The 19,847-nt window shown below is 34.7% G+C and overlaps 2 protein-coding genes across 12 annotated transcripts in view; one reads left to right on the top strand and one right to left on the bottom strand.

Annotated features, from left to right (window-relative positions):
- ASB3 (ankyrin repeat and SOCS box containing 3) overlaps positions 1 to 19,847 on the bottom strand; it is a 151,791-nt gene that overhangs the window by 96,350 nt on the left and 35,594 nt on the right. The window lies entirely within an intron of this gene.
- The window catches only part of ERLEC1 (endoplasmic reticulum lectin 1), a 38,993-nt gene that overhangs the window by 838 nt on the left and 18,308 nt on the right, over positions 1 to 19,847 (top strand). For 9 of the 10 annotated variants that reach the window (XR_010934556.1, XR_010934557.1, XR_010934558.1 and 6 more), the window contains exons 2-8: positions 4,650 to 4,754; positions 6,447 to 6,527; positions 7,103 to 7,180; positions 7,321 to 7,384; positions 8,378 to 8,412; positions 10,426 to 10,649; positions 10,742 to 10,871. Coding sequence is in view for 7 of the 10 variants with exons in the window: in XM_067705069.1 (XP_067561170.1) it covers positions 4,650 to 4,754; positions 6,447 to 6,527; positions 7,103 to 7,180; positions 7,321 to 7,384; positions 8,378 to 8,412; positions 10,426 to 10,649; positions 10,742 to 10,871 (717 nt within the window). In the remaining 3 variants the exon portion in view is untranslated. The remainder of the gene's footprint in view (positions 1 to 4,649; positions 4,755 to 6,446; positions 6,528 to 7,102; positions 7,181 to 7,320; positions 7,385 to 8,377; positions 8,413 to 10,425; positions 10,650 to 10,741; positions 10,872 to 19,847) is intronic. The other variant, XM_067705071.1, reaches the window with a different exon arrangement.

Genomic DNA, 19,847 nt, shown 5'->3' with positions numbered 1-19,847 from the left:
TACATAACATATACGCACAGCTCTTTTTCCTTCAGAGTTGTTTCTGAGAGGGCTGTTTGGCCTGTGAGATGTTAACGACGCTCTATGCAGAATATCCTTTACAGTTCTGATGTATTACGGCTGTTATTTAAGACCCCAAAACATGAGATTTTATGACCGGTTTTCCTACATTGAAAAACATTTATAATCTCAAAGTAATGAATATTTGCAGTCCTTCTTCCTTTGGGGAGTGCACTGCTGAGAAGTCTTGCTATCCACGGGAGGCCAGTAGAAATTGGGCTCTTGTGATACTTACCGTATGGTAATTAATTCATTTATTTCAAATGGAAGTCGGGGAAAATGCAACAGTTCCCCCCACCCCGCTCCGCCCTGCAGAATTTTTTTAAAATTCTTATTCCAGTTACCTGCAGTCGTTCTACTTGGAAGACTGTTTTAGTATATTGTTCTATTACTATTTCACTGAAACGTGAATACGTGATACTAGGATGTCTGCACAGAATGTCCCAGGATAACGGATGTCATCAGTACCACAACAGACTTCTATTTGCAGATGTTAGTTTTTGCTAATATTTCACACCTGGTTTGTTTCTCCACCTGTCTTCAGTTCTTCCATTCTGGTAGTTCAGTGGTTCTTAAGTATTTCTCTGGGAAGCCAGATTAATCTTTGCATTAATGCCAAGAAATATTTTTAAAATTAACTTTTATTGGAGCATAGTTGGTTTACAATGTTGTGTTAGTTTCTGCTTTACAGCAAAGTGAATCAGTTATACATATATACACTTTTTTTAAGATTCTATTCCCATATAGGTCATTACGGAGTATTGAGTAGTGTTCCCTGTGCTATACAATTGGTTCTTATTCAGGAAATATTGATATATTAAAATACTTATATGAAAGTTTGTTACAAGTCAGATATAACTAAGAGGCTTGGGATAAGAATATTTTAGTCCAGCCTCTGTTATTATTTCCAAAGAGCACACTTGGCATGAACTTGGCAAATGTTTAAAGAATGTGGTCATTAAAATTTTTTACTCTTGCCCCTGTGTTTTGCTTTTTTTTTTAATTTAAAAAGGCATGCTGATATGTGGCCCTAAAAATTTACTGACCTATACGTAGATGACTAAAACTAGCCTTTTTAGAAGTTACTACTAAATTGTTCAGTTTTCTTTCTGGCACTGGTGTTTGCTGGCTAAAAAGAGGTTATGGTAGAAGATCTCGGTCTTAACGTATGCTGTACCAACCTTTTCTATATCTAACAATTTTATTTTGACATTTTGTTTTTAATTACTTTTCTTTGACAATGAAGCGTAATCTAAGATGGACACATTTGAAAATTTGGAGAGAAATTCTTTTTCTTTTCTTTTTTTAAGTTTGAGTTATTTTGAGAAAAATCTAGAAACATTTTCCTATAAGTTGGCAAAAGATCTGTGGCCCTTACACAAAAATAAGCCCCAAGAGTGATTATCATTGATCTTTGGTTTTTTTTTTTTTTTTTTTTTTAGTATTTTTCTAATCTCAGGGCTTCCCTTCCCTACTTTGTGTAATTGAAACTACAGCCCTCCACACCTGGCACTGTCATTTTGTTTTATAGGCCAGTTGGATGGACATTTGTGTGTAACTAAGCAGCTGTATGAACTAGGATAAAGGTCTTTATCTCTCTCCCACCTGAAATTGGAAGGGACTTGATTAGAAGATTTGAATTTTCTTTATCTTTAAAATTCTTCTGTGCTTTAAATCATCTTCCCCTTCATGTATATCAAAATAATACATAATCTTTCAAATTTGCTTAGAAAAGTATTAAGCACCAAAATTGTGTACATTTTTAAATGTTTACAATAATTAATGATTATGATATTCTTTCTTTACTGGTTTTTAGAAGTCAGTTTTGTTTTTGTGTATATTTTCCTTCTGAAATAACATCTCTGTGTCATTAAAATGTTCGATTATTCATTACTTCACAGAGTTTATGAATTTCACCGAAGGAAAACCACAAAATAAGTCTCATTTTCTTTCTACTTCTTTTGTAAGTATAGAAATGTATTCCCACTCAAAAACTTTCCCCAGACACTACTCTTGGGAAAAATGGTGACCAACTCCATGGTTTGAAGCATGTTATATATATTAACAAGTAGTGCCATTGAGTTTATTTTACAGCCTCTCCAAGGATAGTTTTCTCTCTCATCCTGTATCTTAATTCTTCCAGACTCATGTCAAACATTAGGAATTTCTCCCCTGCCAAGATACTTTTTAAATTCCTTAATCTTAAAGACCACACCCCCCTTGATTAGTTTCATTATATTAAAATCTGATTTTTATCAAATCACTAATCTTACACTAGAAATACTTTAAGGTATTAAGTTATATAGAACAAGTTTTTTTACACTATCTGTGATTCTGTGCATTCAGAATTATATTTTTTTAAGTAAAAACATGTTTTACAAAATCAGAAGGAAGCATTTTAGTAGTAGATCAAAAAAAATTTTTAACTTAGAAAATCACAAAAGGTTAACTTTTCCCCTGTAATTTCTATTATTAAAAATTAGGGTAAAGTTTGTTAAAATTTTTACTTCATGATCCCAATAAGTGATGCACTATTTCAGCAAAGAGTTTTCAGATAGAAGAGTTGCCACTTGGTCTGTTTTATCAAAGAAGAAAGTAGCCCTTCCTAAACTAATGAAAAATGAATCTTTGCAGCAACAACAAATCTTCAAATAAGAATAGTGATGGTTTCTACTTCTGTTACCTTTTACCTAAACCTTAAAAGCGATAGGCAGAGGAATGAATTTCTTCACATAGACGTAAAACCCAAGATTAGTTTTAATTACAAAGAAAGAATTGTCTTCCTTTCTTTGCCGTTGCTCTAGACAAGCAGTTTCTTTCCATTGTTAGCATTGTGGTAAATATTTTAGTAAATGAGTCAATATTGCTGTAGAATCCAGTTCTGAATATTAAGTTGCAGGTACTTCACAAATAGAGAGAGGATTAGATTTAAGTCATATGCTACTGTCCACCTTCCCTACAGTACAGGAATGATTTGACAAGACTAAGACTTCAAGGCCATCCATTGCTAGCTAAATGAATGTAAGTCATGCTTTGTACAACTCACTATCATATGTTCTGAATATATCCAGAAAACACCGAGAGACATTATAAGTGCTTTGTCTTACAGCAGTTTGTTGGCTCAACTGAATAAATGTTTCTAAGGATCCCTTTATCACAAATTTGGCTTTACAACTCTGACTTTCAAATCTCTTTGATTTCTCTCTTCACTTGTGATGATCTTTTAAATAAGGATCTTTGGCCATAGTCCAGGAGTCTATATAGTAATCTAAGAAAATGTTAACAAAAGTTAGTTCAAACATGTTAAAACAGTTAAGAGCACATAGAATATGGAATCAGTCTGCTAGGGTTCATGTCTGGGCTGTGCTACTTACTGGCTATATTACCTTGGACAAATTATTTAAGCCCTGGGCTTCAGTTTCCTTTTCGGTGAGATGGGTACAATGCTTGCTTCGAGCATCAATCAGACAATAAATGTAAAGAACTTAATTTGGTAGTGTCATATAGCTAATACAGCTAGTATTTACTGCTCTGTTTTGTTTTGTTTTATTGTCTTGGGAAAACATCTCCTAATTTGTATTTGTGTTTAAGATAACATCAGTTTCAAGTAGTACTGGTTTTATTATAGTTAGGAATTGTTTTTATTAAACTGAGAAAAGAGCAGAGATATGTAATAAGGGTGGTTCTTTCCTTGCCAGGGATAGCCAAATAGTATAGTGGGTTTACAATGCTGTAAGAAGAGAAAAGTTAAGAGAGAATTGAATTGTCAGAGAACACCTCTCATAGACTTTGAAAACTTCTGCCTTAGTAGTTAGTGACATATTTGCTATCACAAAGCAGAGATTTCTTTTTAGTTAAATAATATCAGTTATATTAATTGAAATGTTCATTTGAATTACATTGGTTCATTTTGATTTGTGAATTTGTTTGGTTTTATACTGTAGACCGCTTTAAGGATAGTTTTGTTGATATATACCATGAATCCGCAAACTATACCTTTGGGCTGGCCCACTCCAAACTTTATTTTTGTAAAGCTGTTTGTTTTCTCAGAATACAACCATGCTTTTTCATTTACATATTGCCTGTGCACTTACTTCCTACAGTGCAGAATTGAGTAGTTGCAGTAAAGACCATATGTTATCCAAATATGAAAACTACTACATTATATTATGTTCAGGTGTCCCATCCAACAGAATTGAGAGTATGTTTATAAAGTGCTGTAAATTCTCATATATAGGTGGTAACTGTTAGTCGGAGTAATAAGTATTCAGTGATGATGTATCCATGAACATTGACACCTCTTACTGCTTTTTAATCTGTATTATAACTTCAGTCTGTTGCATTACTACTTTTTTCTTTTTACTCCAAACTTTATTTTTGTTCCTTATTTTTCTGTTACATTGTAACACCAGGATAAAGTTTGTCATCTTCATTTTGTCATTAAAAAATATGTAGAATCTTTTCCCTGCCTTTGCAAGTATGTTTAAAAATCCTGTTGAAGTGATGAATTAGTTTAACCTGGGACTGTAAGTTAGTATAGTTCAGTTTAATCAGCTAAAGTAATGTACATTTTTTTGTTCTGTTTCTAGCCTACAACTGGAGTTCTGTATAAAGAAGATAATTATGTCATCATGACAACTACACATAAAGAAAAATATAAATGCATTCTTCCCCTTGTGACAAGTGGTGATGAGGTAAGTTTTTATAAATACATTGATAATCCCTGTCACCAAAGATATTTATTTAAAACATTGCAACTCCATACCTTAAAATAAAATTGAGTGACAGATTTCTCAATTATTCTGTCTTACTAAAAATATAGTAATCACTTTTTTATTGAAGTATAGTGATTTACAATGTTAGTAATCCTTATTATTCCTGAATTCTTTGAGTTTTACAGTTCAACTTGGAAAAACTAGCAACCAGTTATTAATGTTTTAGATGAAAATCTAACTCCATGGATGTTTTCTTTTATAGAAATGAAGGTTTTGAAACAAGATAAAATTTTAAATGTGTATGTGACATTTTTTATAAAGAATTGCTAATAAGTAAATCTATAGGTACCTTGTGCTTTCTTACTACCTTAGCTCATGCCCGTTTCTTCCACCTAAAATGCCCTAACTGCCTCTTATCCATCCTTCAAGGCAATTACTTCTTTCAAGATGAAACACGAGAGGCAGCATGGTAAAATGGAAAGGACACCAGCCTAGGAGCCAGGAGGCTGAGGTATAGGCTATAGTTAGCTGTGGAGCCTTGAACAAATTTGAAACTCAATTCCTCCACTCAATACGTTTATTGAGCTAATTACATAATATTTTCACAATCTGTAAAATGGAAGTATTAAACTCAGTGAGTTTAGGTTTCTTAGGTTTTGTTCAGACTTAAAATCTGTGAAAGACAGCTATCTTGTTTTAAACCACCTTAAGACACAAATACACACATATGCAATTACACACGTATTTATGGCATTCAAGTCTGAAATGTAAAAATATATGGAAAACTGAGAAGTATATTAAAACTTTCCAGTGTATTCTATAAGATTCAACTATTCTGAGGCTTTCATAGATAGAATTTGTTTGGATACAAGCATTTAATAATTCTGAAGTAGGTTTATAAGAATTGTTCAGGAAACTGATACTTAACCTTTTTCTAAGAGAAGAAAGAATGGAAGATTATTCTATGGCTCCATATTTTATACTTCAATTCTTTTTCTTTTGGATTATAGTTGATTTACAATGTTGTGTTAGTTTCAGGTGTACAGCAAAGTGAATCAGTTATACATATACATACAGATATATGTATATATGTATGTATATATATATGTATATATACATGTATATATACATACAGATATATGTATACAGATATACATATCTACTCTTTTTCAGATTCCTTTCCCATATAGGTCATTACAGAGTATTGAGTAGAGTTCCCTATGCTATATAGTAGGTCCTTATTAGTTATCTATTTTATATATAGTAATGTGTATATGTCAATTCCAATCCCCCAATTTATCCCTCACCCCACCGCTTTCCTCCTGGTAGCCATAAATTTATTTTCTACATATGTGACTATTTTGTTTTGTAAATAAGTTCATGTGTACCATTTTTTTTTTAGATTCCGCATATAAGTGATATTATATGATAGTTGTCTTTCTCTGTCTGACTTACTTCACTCAGTACGAAAATCTCTAGGTCCATCCATGTTGCTGCATATACTTCAATTCTTTTGAAAGAAGTGGCATGCCATAGGATCTTATTAAAGGTTTTGACTTTTTTCACCCTTTTATTTCCAAGCATTTGTGGTTTGACCAATGAGTTAATACCTAAACAGCAGAGTTGGGTGAAGTTCCAGAATAATTGTATTAAACTCTAATTCTTTCATAGGAAGAAGAAAAGGATTATAAAGGCCCAAATCCAAGAGAGCTATTGGAGCCACTATTTAAACAGAGCAGTTGTTCCTACAGAGTATGTATTTTATGTTCACTTGATAACTAGAAAATAAATTTCCAGCAGCCAATAGGCCCTTGAAAATAATTCTCTGTTTCTTTTTACTTTATTATGTTGTATCACATTTTAAGTTAGTTGTAAAACTAAACTGTTGCTTAATAGTATTTTGTTCATTTAAATTCCTGTATAGTATATGCAGCAAACACCCAATAATATCAATTATCAAATAATATCACCAAACTGCTTTGAATGTTTTTCAGATCAAAAGAAAGTTTCTTTATATACAATTTTAATAAAAACTGCTCATGGTTATTTTTTTAGGCTGTGTAAAAAATGATCCCTTGGCCAGGTGTTTATTGTAGACCCCAGGTATATTTAGACCTATTTCCTTCATAGAATTTTCACATTTAGCTAATTAGTGAAAACAATGAATAAGCTTCAGTAATTTCATGTTTTCTGAGGCATAATAATAACTTTCATTTAATGAAAGCTTGCTGTAAATCTTCAGAGAAATCTTCAGTTGCTTAAAATATCAAAAAGGAATTCAGTTGAGTTGTGTGGCTTTTGTACATAAATACATCCATCTGTCTTAGATTGAGTCTTATTGGACTTACGAAGTATGTCACGGAAAACACATTCGGCAGTACCATGAAGAGAAAGAAAGTGGTCAGGTATTTTTTTCTTCAAAATATGAAATGTAGAACATTATAAAATGAAAACTTTAATAATGAGGTGGATGGTTTTAAACTGTATTCTTTAAAAATGTATTTGCCAAATACTTACTATATTTTTATTTTATTTTTAAATATAGAAAGTAAATATTCACGAGTACTACCTTGGGAATATGTTGGCCAAGAATCTTCTATCCGAAAAAGGTTTGTTTCTACAGAGTGATTTAGTAGTAATGCTGGTATTTGGTTTAAAGTATATGTTCAAATTGGAATTTAAAAGATTTTCTTGGAGACTGTATGAATTTTAAAACACTAAAATAAACTTCTGAACAATCCCATAGAAAACTTTTTCAAAGAGATCTTTTCATTACTTTCTGTTTTAGCAAACATTATGCTTTTTTTCTACCTATTAATAAATTTTTAAAATCTGGTGAGCCATACATATCAGTGTTATATTTATATAGTGTTAGTCTTTTGCTTGGTTTAAACAACTTTTTATATATGGAAATAGACATGTAGATGTATCCCTCAAATTATGAAATATTTTTATTCATCTATATTATTCAAATTGGTCAACTCATTTAAGATTAAACCTTTCACTGAGATAAAAACACTTCAGAAGAAAACTGTCGTGGCCAGTTCTTATGCCTCAAATAGAGTATTTCCTAAATAAAGATGTAATGATTAAATATGACCTTTCAAAAGAAACCATTTCAAGGAATCTAGCTAAAAGTATGTGTATGTTTTGGGTCTTATTTTTATTTAATTTAATTTATTTATTTATTGGCTGTGTTGGGTCTTTGTTGCTGTGCGCAGACTTTTCTCTAGTTGCGGTGAGCGGGAGCTACTCTTCATTGCGGGGCTCAAGCTTCTCATTGCGGTGGCTTCTCTTGTTGCGGAGCACGGGCTCTAGGCACGCAGGCTCAGTAGTTGTGGCTCACGGGCTCTAGAGCACAGGCTCAGTAGTTGTGGCACACGAGCTTAGTTGCTCCACGGCATGTGGGATCTTCCCAGACCAGGGACCAGACCCGTGTCCCCTGCACTGGCAGGTGGATTCTTAACCACTGCACCACCAGGGAAGTCCAGGTTTTCTTTAGAAAGAAGTTTAAGATTACAAAGTTGATGAAAACTTAGTCATTTATATCTTGTATATAAGTCACTGGTCATTATTTAACTTACTTTTGTATTAATCCACAGAACAAGAAGCGGAAGAAAAGGAAAAATCAAAAGAGGCAAGTGATAATTGGTGATTTTCAGTCTTAACATCTATTGTTAGACATGAATTTATAAAACTTAATTGACAGAAAATAGCCATGTGTTCTTTATCTCTCAACTACCTCAAAGGATTTAGTCAAAGAAAATTTGCAATATGTTAGATTTTTATGAGAAAAGTTATGCTATAATACTTTTATTTACTTTAAGATCATACAAAAATAAATGAATTTATCAAAGATGTGTCTGGGAAAGTTTCTATAACAGCATTATATCACTTCTGTGCTTCGCAGTGGTTCTTTCCCTCTGTTCAACATTGGAGCTTTTGCATTTTTTCTGTTGTTTGGACCCTATTTCCTATGGGTAAAACAGATAAATCATAAATGTAAATAACAAGCTACCAGACTGCAAGCATCTTAAAAGCAGGGACTGTCTTTTTTCTCTTTACCCCACAGTGCAAAGCAGAGTGCCAGACATAATGTAGGCCCTTCATGAATGCTTATTGAATGTGAATGCATAATTGATGACTGAAAAATAGGATTGTTTAAAAAGAACTATTCCTTAGGGTGACCAGTTACAGTTTTTAAATGCCCCTGTGGTTCAAGGAATGCTTTATGAATCCTAAGAATTTCCATAAAGTTAAATAACTTATTGGTAGAGGATATTTCTATAAATGGTTTCATACCATAATGATTCTTTTATTAGAAGTAAAGTTAAACGGCAAAAGGCCTTAAAGATTACTTAAAAGGGATGCCCATAACTTAAAAGGGTGGCTTTGGGGGAGTTGGTAAGCTATGCATAGACACACACAGCATTGCTATTTTAAAAGGTTTTAATTTTACAGACTACCTTTGAGATAAAATATTTATCTCAAAATATTTTTGGCTCTGGAGGATAGCAAGATGGAATTCAAAGTGTGAAATGATCAAGGAAGAGGAAGAAAAGGGTAAGGGAAGAAAACTAACATTTATTGAGCCCCAATTCATAAGCCAGATGCTGTGCCAGGCATGTAACAAAGGGTAATGCTTAATTCTCTCTACAGCCTTTGAGTATATATTATTATTCTACTTTTATGAATGACAAAAACTGAAATTTGGTCAAAGTCATAAGGCTAGTGAATGCAAAGCTTGGATTTTAACCCAGGATTTTCTAATTCTAGACACTAGGATGAAACTAGCATACAAGAAATCTCAAAATACTTTCCCCTGGAAACATTTATTTATTGCCTGTTTTGGGACCGAAGTGATACAAGATGAGCTCCCTGCCTCCAAAGAGCTTGCTTGGAGATGATATTAACAATATCTTTTAAAGCCCTTCCATTTAATTCTTCTTGTGTTTATGTCGATAAAAGTATGGGAGCTAACTCCTTAATAATCCTTGTCTTCTGGGGTGATCTCCTTTATTCCCCCATTCCGTGAAAATTTCTTCATCTGTCTTTTGCTGGCCATGAATGGATTTGTACAGGAGTTTATATGCTGAGAAGTATGTCTGTTAATAACAGGGAAGAAGAGTAAGCAGATCAGTGAACCAGCACAATATTTAGATTCCTGTTTTAGAACATAGTGTTAACTCTGTAGCCCTACTTTTTGACAAATCAGACTTCAAATCTCTAGAATCTAAATTCTAACATAGGCATTCACTTGAGAGTTTAGTGAAGAAAGCTCTGACCAGCCCAAGTATAGTAAGTTTCTATATTTTATCTTAGTCACTTTATTTAGAACTTTTGAAAATAATTCATATTAATTATGTTATTATAGCCTTTTTTATGTAAGTGTACATCTTAATTTTAGCACCAAATAAAAATTTTCTTTTATTCTGTATTAAATTAGCTCTGAAAATATGTATTTGCTCAAATAAGAATATGAATGAAAAGAATAGTAGAGGGAGAGCTTATAGAAAGTACAGAAATGTTACCTTTATAAATGTTAGTTTATGAATAAAATGTAGTTTTCTTCCTTTCAGAATAAGTGCTTCTCCATCCTCACCCCACCTCTATTTCTAATGAAAAGTCTGTCTTATACTCTTTTTTTAAGATTCCCACTAAAAATATCGAAGGTCAGATGACACCCTACTATCCAGTGGGAATGGGAAATGGTACACCTTGTAGTTTGAAACAGAACCGGCCCAGATCAAGTACTGTGATGTACATATGTCATCCTGAATCTAAGCATGAAATTCTTTCAGTAGCTGAAGTTACAACTTGTGAATATGAAGTTGTCATTTTGACACCACTCTTGTGCAGTCATCCTAAATATAGGTAGGATGTGGATTTAATATTTTAAACATGAAATGCACACATGCTTTAAAGTGTCGTTTGCTTAGGTTTAATGCTTTGTTCTCACTGAATAGATTCAGAGCATCTCCTGTGAATGACATATTTTGCCAGTCACTACCAGGATCACCATTTAAACCCCTCACCCTGAGACAGTTGGAACAGCAGGAAGAAATACTGAGGGTGCCTTTTAGGAGAAATAAAGAGGTATGAGAATTATCTAACAGTATTTCTTTCAGTGCTTCCTTTTCCAAATTTCAGAGCATATATCAGTATTTTAATGATTTCTGTAGTATAGTAGTAGTCATTTATTTTCCTGACTCAAAATTGTCAATTCCAATTCTTCTGATTTTAATTCTTTTCCTTATTCTAATACTTCTCAGAAACTATTTTAGCATTCTCTTACACTCATGATTCCATAATTTTCTTTTTTATTAATTTGGCTGCATTGGGTCTTAGTTGCAGCACGCGGGATCTTCACTGCGGCTTGCGGGATCTTTCATTGCAGAGCATGGGCTTCTCTCTAGTTGTGGCACATGGGCTCCAGAGCGCACGGGCTCAATAGTTGCGGTACGTGGGCTCAGTATTTTGGCATGCAGGCTTTGTTATCCCATGGCATGTGGGATCTTAGTTCCCCAAGCAGGGACTGAACCCATGTCCCCTGCATTGGAAGGCAGATTCTTAACCACTGGACCACCAAGAAAGTCCCCCATGATTCCATAGTATTTTAAAGTTTGCCATCCTGTTCATTTCAGTTAAGTTTAATTTTTAGCTAGTTAACTGGATTTACCAGCTAAGCCTCTTGAAAAAATAGACTGCAGCCCATCTCCTAATGCTTTATTTATTCTTCAGCTCATTGCTATTTATTATCAAACCATATTTCTATCATTCTTCTTAAACTGTTCTTATTAAGGTCAACAGCAATCTTTTGCTTCTAAATTTGCTGAACATATGCATAACTTGATCTTAGCTGAGCGTTAGAAGCTTGAACTTTTTCTCCTTTCTTTACTACAGGTCATTATCTCTGGTTCTCTCTGGTTCTGATCTCTTGTGTACTAGTTCTTTCTCTGATTCCTGCTCCTTAAAATGTTGAACTTCCCCTGGTTCTGTCCATAGCTGCTTTCTCTCCTTATTGTACATAGTCTCCTTAAGTAAGCTCATCCATGAGTTATAAATATACATCTGCAACACTGATCTTTCTCCTGAACTCAAATCACAATCAAATAATTAACATGTATTGAGTCTTTACAACTATTATCTAATCCTTATAATAGCGTATAAGATTTACTATTATCCACCTTAACAGGTTAAGGAACTGAGGTTCAGAGAGGGGAAGTGACAAGTGATGGGTTAGAGATTAGAATCAAAGTAGTCTGATTCTAGAACCTGTCCTCTTAACCACCTCTCTCTGCTGCTTCTCCCTTTTGATATGCTATCTTCCCTTTTCATCTGCATATTGGATGTATATACATTTTCAGTAATCTCAAACTTAACCATTTTTTTCTCTTTCACACTGACCCTTTTGTAGTCTTCCCCATTGCTTTCAAAGCAGTGTTCTCTACCCAGTTGTCCAAGTCAGAAACGTGAGTCATTTTTCTTACCCATCTCTTAATTCATCTCTAACTCTAATCATTTACTCAGTGCTATCAGTGTTATCCACTGACTGCTTTTCAACTCTGTCCTGTCATTAGTTCAGAACCCCATCATTTTCTAAGACCAGAAACTAATGTCCTCATGCATCTTCTTTCTAATTCCTCCCACACAGCTGATAAAATGTTCTTTCTGAAGTGAACATTTGATTATTTATTTAATCTTTTGGTAGTTAACATGATCTATACCTCAGGATAAAATCATTGCTCATACAATGATATTATCAAAGGAGAGTCAAGGCCATTTGTGGGGACTTCCCTGGCAGTCCAGTGGTCAAGACTCCGCGCTGCCAATGCAGGGGGCACAGGTCAATCCCTGGTCAGGGAAGTAAGGTCTCACATGCCATGTGGCATGGCCAAAAGATTAAAAAAAAAAAAAAAAAGACCACTTGTGATCTACCTTCAGCTTCATCTCTCATCACCATTCCCTTGATCCCAGCTATTTTGAACAACTTAAGAGTTTCAGAAAAGTACCACATTCTTTCCAACCTCCTTGCCTTAGAATATACTGTTTTGCCTCTTCCTCTGTTGTCTTCTCCCCTCCCTCCCTATATCTGATGAACTAATAGAAGGTCAACACGTGTATGCTTGAAGATATGCTTCCAGTGTCACTTCCTTTGCAAATGAGCCATGACTTCTAATGGATTACCCACAGAAGAGATCAGTGTTTCCTCTTCTGTGGTCTTGTGTTTTATTCAGTCCTCCATTATAGCACTTTTATGGCTAAAATTTGTTCTTTTTCCTATGGTTCTTCATTTAAACGGAGGGAAAATAAACTATGCTTTTGTTACTTGGGGTTTCCATCTCCTTGCGTGATACCTAGTGTGCTGTTAGTACTTTATAGTGGGTTAATTAACATTTAACTGCAAAGCCTTCTTCTCCCCTTCCTCTTGGATACTTACTGCGAAAGTATTGCCAGACTCTTTGTGGATGTTGTGAACCCTGCCATTCTGAGAGGAGGAAAAATTTATCTTAAACTTAATCTGCATTTTATTTGAAGTGATGTATTGAAAGATTAGAGATGGAATTCAGTTCTCATCTTCTTCTTGATAGTAGTTTAAGTACTGACAGGTACTTAAAGTCAGCTTGATCAAAATGATTCACAAGTCCAACTTTAACTATTCTTCAAGGTAGAAGTACCAGTTTATTTTTCTTTAATTAATGTGTTTAATCTGCAAGTTGAGAAAAATTATTTTTAAAAAGCTACATATGGAGCGCTACCCACCACCAGTCCCTCCCATCAGGAAACTTGCACAAGCCTCATAGATAGCCACATCAACCAGAGGGCAGACAGCAGAAGCAAGAAGAACTACAGTCCTGCAGCTGGTGGAACAAAAACCACATTCACAGAAAGAGAGACAAGATGAAAAGGCAGAGGGCTATGTACCAGATGAAGGAACAAGATAAAGCCCCAGAAAAACAACTAAATGAAGTGGAGATAGGAAACCTTCCAGAAAAAGAATTCAGAATAATGATAGTGAAGATGATCCAGGACCTCGGAAAAAGAATGGAGGCAAAGATCGAGAAGATGCAAGAAATGTTTAACAAAGACCTAGAAGAATTAAAGAACAAACAGAGATGAACAATACAATAACTGAAATGAAAACTACACTAGAAGCAATCAATAGCAGAATAACTGAGGCAGAAGAACGGATAAGTGACCTGGAAGACAGAATGGTGAAATTCACTGCTGCAGAACAGAGAAGACAAAAAAGAATGAAAATAAATGAAGACAGCCTAACAGACCTCTGGGACAACATTAAACGCAACAACATTTGCATTATAGGGGTCCCAGAAGGAGAAGAGAGAGAGAAAGGACCAGAGGAAATATTTAAAGAGATTATAGTTAAAAACTTCCCTAACATGGGAAAGGAAATAGCCACCCAAGTCCAGGAAGCACAGGGAGTCCCATACAGGATAAACCCAAGGAGAAACACGCCGAGACACATAGTAATCAAATTGGCAAAAATTAAAGACAAAGAAAAATTACTGAAAGCAGCAAGGGAAAAACGACAAATAATATACAAGGGAACTCCCATAAGGTTAACAGCTGATTTCTCAGCAGAAACTCTACAAGCCAGAAGGGAGTGGCATGATATACTTAAAGTGGTGAAAGGGAAGAACCTACAACCAAGATTACTCTACCCGGCAAGGATCTCATTCAGGTTCAGTGGAGGAATCAAAAGCTTTACAGACAAGCAAAAGCTAAGAGAAATCAGCACCACCAAACCAGCTTTACAACAACCGCTATAGGAACTTCTCTAAGTGGGAAACACAAGAGAAGAAAAGCACCTACAAAAACAAACCCAAAACAATTAAGAAAATGGTAATAGGAACATACATATCGATAATTACCTTAAACGTGAATGGATGAAATGCTCCAACCAAAAGACACAGGCTCATTGAATGGATACAAAAAGAAGACCCATATATATGCTGTCTACAAGGGACCCACTTCAGACCTAGGGACACATACAGACTGAAAGTGAGGGGATGGAAAAAGATATTCTGTGCAAATGGAAATCAAAAGAAAGCTGGAGCAGCAATACTCATATCACATAAAATAGATTTTAAAATAAAGAATGTTACAAGAGACAAGGAAGGACACTACATAATGATCAAGGGATCAATCCAAGAAGAAGATATAACAATTATAAATATATATGCACCCAACATAGCACCACAATACATAGGGCATCTGCTAACAGCTATAAAAGAGGAAATCGACAGTAACACAATAATAGTGGGGGACTTTAACACCTAACACCAATGGAAAGATCATCCAAAATGAAAATAAATAAGGAAGCAGAAGCTTTAAATGACACAATAGACCAGATAGATTTAATTGATATTTATAGGACATTCCATCCAAAAACAGAAGATTACACTTTCTTCTCAAGTGTGCACGGAACATTCTCCAGGACAGATCACATCTTGGGTCACAAATCAAGCCTCAGTAAATTTAAGAAAATTGAAATCATATCAAGCATGTTTTCTGACCACAACGCTATGAGATTACAAATGAATTACAGGGAAAAAAACGTAAAAAACACAAACACATGCAGGCTAAACAATACATTACTAAATAACCAAGAGATCACTGAAGAAACCAAAGAGGAAGTCAGAAAATTCCTAGAGAAAAATGACACTGAAAACACGACTATCCAAAACCTATGGGATGCAGCAAAAGCAGTTCTAAGAGGGAAGTTTATAGCTATACAAGCCTACCTCAAGAAACAAGAAAAACCTCAAAAAAATCTAATGTTACACCTAAAGGAACTAGAGAAAGAAGAACAAACAAAACCTAAAGTAAGCAGAAGGAAAGAAATCATAAAGATCAGAGCAGAAATAAATGAAATAGAAACAAAGAAAACAATAGCAAAGATCAATAAAACCAAAAGCTGGTTCTTTGAGAAGATGAACTTGATAAACCATTAGCCAGATTCAAGAAAAAGAGGGAGAGGATGCAAATCAATAAAATTAGAAATGAAAAAGGAGAAGTTTTAACAGACACAGCTGAAATACAAAGCATCCTAAGAGACTACTACAAGCAACTCTATGCCAATAAAATGGACAACCTGGAAGAAATGGACAAATTCTTAGAAAGGTATAAGCTTCTAAGACTGAACCAGGAAGAAACAGAAATATGAACAGACCAATCACAAGTAATGAAATTGAAACTGTGATTAAAAATCTTCCAACACACAACAGTCCAAGACCAGATTGCTTCACAGGTGAATTCTATCAAACATGTAGAGAAGAGCTAACACCCATCCTTCTCAAACTCTTCCAAAACATTGCAGAGGAAGGAACATTCCCAAACTCATTCTATGAGGCCACCATCACTCTGATACCAAAACCAGACAAAGATACTACAAAAAAAGAAAATTAGAGGCCAATATCACTGATGAATATAGATGCAAAAATCCTCAACAAATACTAGCAAACAGAATCCAACAACACATGAAAAGGATCATACACCATGATCAAGAGGGATTTATCCCAGGGATGCAAGGATTCTTCAATATATGCAAATCAATCAGTGTGATCCAAATGCCAATTTGTGATATTAACAAATTGAAGAAGAAAAACCATATGATCATCTCAATACATACAGAAAAAGCTTTCGACAAAATTCAACACCCATTTATGATAAAAACTCTCCAGAAAGTGTGCAGAGAGGGAACCTACCTTAACATAATAAAGGCAATATACAACAAACCCACAGCAAACATCATTCTCAATGGTGAAAAACTGAAAGCATTTCCTCTAAGATCACGAACAAGACAAGGATGTCCACTCTCACCACTATTATTCAACATAGTTTTGGAAGTCCTAGCCACAGCAATCAGAGAAGAAAAAGAAATAAAAGGAATACAAATTGGAAAAGAAGAAGTATAACCGTCACTGTTTGCAGATGACATGATACTATATATAGAGAACCCTAAAGATGTTAGCAGAAAACTACTAGAGCTAATCAATGAATTTGGTAAAGTTGCAGGACACAAAATTAATGCGCAGAAATCTCTTGGATTCCTATACACTAATGATGAAACATCTGGAAGAGAAATTAAGGAAACACTTGCATTTACCATTGCAACAAAAAGAGTAAAATACCTAGGGAGACAAAAGACCTGTGTGCAGAAAATTATAAGACACTGATGAAAGAAATTAAAAACGATATAAACAGATGGAGAGATATACCATGTTCTTGGATTGGAAGAATCAATATTGTGAAAATGACTATAGTACCCAAAGCAATCTACAGATTCAATGCAATCCCCATCAAATTACCAATGGCATATTTTACAGAACTAGAACAAAAAATCTTCAAATCTGTATGGAGACACAAAAGACCCCAATAGCCAAAGCAGTCTTACGGGAAAAAAACTGAGCTGGAGGAGTCAGACTCCCTGACTTCAGACTATACTACAAAGCTACAGTAATCAAGACAATATGGTACTGGCACAGAAACAGGAACATAGATCAATGGAACAAGATGGAAAGCCCAGAGGTAAACCTACGCACCTATAGTCAACTAATCTATGACTGTGACAAAGGAGGCAAAGATATACAATAGTGAAAAGACAGTCTCTTCAATACGTGGTGCTGGGAAAACTGGACGGCTACATGTAAAAGAATGAAATTAGAAAACTCCCTAACACCATACACAAAAATAAACTCAAAATGGATTAGAGACCTAAATGTAAGACCGGACACTATAAAACTCTTAGAGGAAAACATAGGAAGAACACTCTTTGACATAAATCACAGCAAGATCTTTTTTGATCCACCTCCTAGAGTAATGGAAATAAAAACAAAAACAAATGAGACCTAATGAAACTTCAGAGCTTTTGCACAGCAAAGGAAACCATAAACAAGACAAAAAGACAACCCTCAGAATGGGAGAAAATATTTGCAAACGAAGCAACGGACAAAGGATTAATCTCTAAAATATATAAACAGCTCCTGCAGCTCAATATTAAAAAAACAAACAACCCAACCTAAAAATGGGCAGAAGACCTAAATAGACATTTCTCCAAAAAAGACATACAGATGGCCAAGAAGCACATGAAAAGCTGCTCAACATCACTAATTATTAGGGAAATGCAAATCTAAACTACAATCACCTCATACCAGTTAGAATGGGCATCATCAGAAAATCTACAAGCAACAAATGCTGGAGAGGGTGTGGACAAAAGGGAACCCTCTTGCACTGTTGGTGGGAATGTTAGTTGATACAGCCACTATGGAGAACAGTATGGAAGTTCCTTAAAAACTAAAAATAAAATTACCATATGATCCAGCAATCCCACTACTGGGCATATACCCAGAGAAAACTATAATTCAAAAAGACACATGCACCCCAATGTTCATTGCAGCACTATTTTCAATAGCCAGGTCATGGAAGCAACCTAAATGCCCATCGATAGACGAATGGATAAAGAAGATGTGGTACATATATACAATGGAATATTACTCAGCCATAAAAAGGAACGATATTTGATCATTTGTTGAGACGCGGATGGATCTAGAGACTGTCATACAGAATGAAGTAAGTCAGAAAGAGAAAAATAAATATCGTATATTAACGCATATGTGTGGAACCTAGAAAAATGGTACAGATGAACTGGTTTGCAGGGCAGAAATAGAGATACAGATGTAGAGAACAAACATATAGACACCAAGAGGGGAAAGCGGCGGGGGGGAGTTGGGGGTGGTGGTGTGATGAATTGGGCGATTGGGATTGACATGTATACACTGATGAGTATAAAATTGATGACTAATAAGCACCTGCTGTATAAAACAAATTTTAGAAAAAAGAAAAAAAGAGCTACAGATGATGTGCTTCCCTGGTGTTGCAGTGGTTAAGAATCCGCCTGCCAGTGTGGGGGACACGGGTGTGAGCCCTGGTCTGGGAAGATCCCACATGCCACAGAGCAACTAAGCCCGTGTGCCACAACTACTGAGCCCTCTTGCCACAACTACTGAAGCTTGCACGCCTAGAGCCCATGCTCCGCAATAGGAGAAGCCACCGCAATGAGAAGCCTGCACACTGCAATGAATAGTAGCCCCCACTCAACACAACTAGAGAAAGCCCACGCACAGCAATGAAGACCCAATGCAGCCAAATAAATAAATTTATTAAAAATAAAGCCACTGATGATAATGCTTTCTAAATACTTAGCATCTTTAGAGTACATGAAAATCTTAGCTAATACTGTAGGATGAGTGATTACTTAAAACTGATCATCCTTCAGAATAATTTTTTAGAAACTTAGTTTATTACACATAACTTTAAAAATGTTGATATTTGGCATATGGTTTGCCTTTTAAGTGTGAATCAAGCTTTACCATAAAGGATTTTTTTTCTTTTTTAAACACAATACATATATGGCTATTAGAATTTTGGTTTGATGTTCCACCTGTGTTATTACATTAAATTAATTTGGAAATTACTGGATTTATTAAAAATCTATTTTATGAATTTCCAAACCCTGCTACAAAAACTACTATCATCTTGCTTTTATTGGAGTAGTTTTCCTTAAAAATGAAAGTAGATGTTCTGTCCACAAGAAGGAATAATAAATTGTCATTCTTCTTTTCTTCCTACCTCTTCCCCTTTTCTCATCTGCAGGTTTCACTATGCGTTATTATTCTTTTGTTCACTAACCTTACTATAGGTCTCATATATTGTAAGTAATTACTTTAGTCTAGTGAACCTTAGCTCCTTATGAGTAGTAACTATGTCTGCTGCTTTTTTTTTTTTTTTTTGCTTTAGATGATCATTTTTATGGGTATCAGTGTCCCAGTGGTCAAGTACTACATTACAAAATACATCTTCTACTAGAAGATTTATAGCTGATTCACAAAGTTACTTAAAATTGATCTCAGGACTGTTGCTGTTGTAATTGTTGAAGACCCCGTAAGTTTGATGTAAGATTCTTGGGTAGAGCAAAAGAAAAAAACAGAAAAATAGGGTCGGTACTTCATTTTTAATACTCCATACTTAAAATACTGTCAGGAGCATAGT

Source organism: Pseudorca crassidens, chromosome 14 (genome assembly GCF_039906515.1).
Source record: "Pseudorca crassidens isolate mPseCra1 chromosome 14, mPseCra1.hap1, whole genome shotgun sequence".
NCBI lineage: Eukaryota > Metazoa > Chordata > Mammalia > Artiodactyla > Delphinidae > Pseudorca > Pseudorca crassidens.
This window is presented reverse-complemented; position numbering and strand designations above follow the sequence as displayed.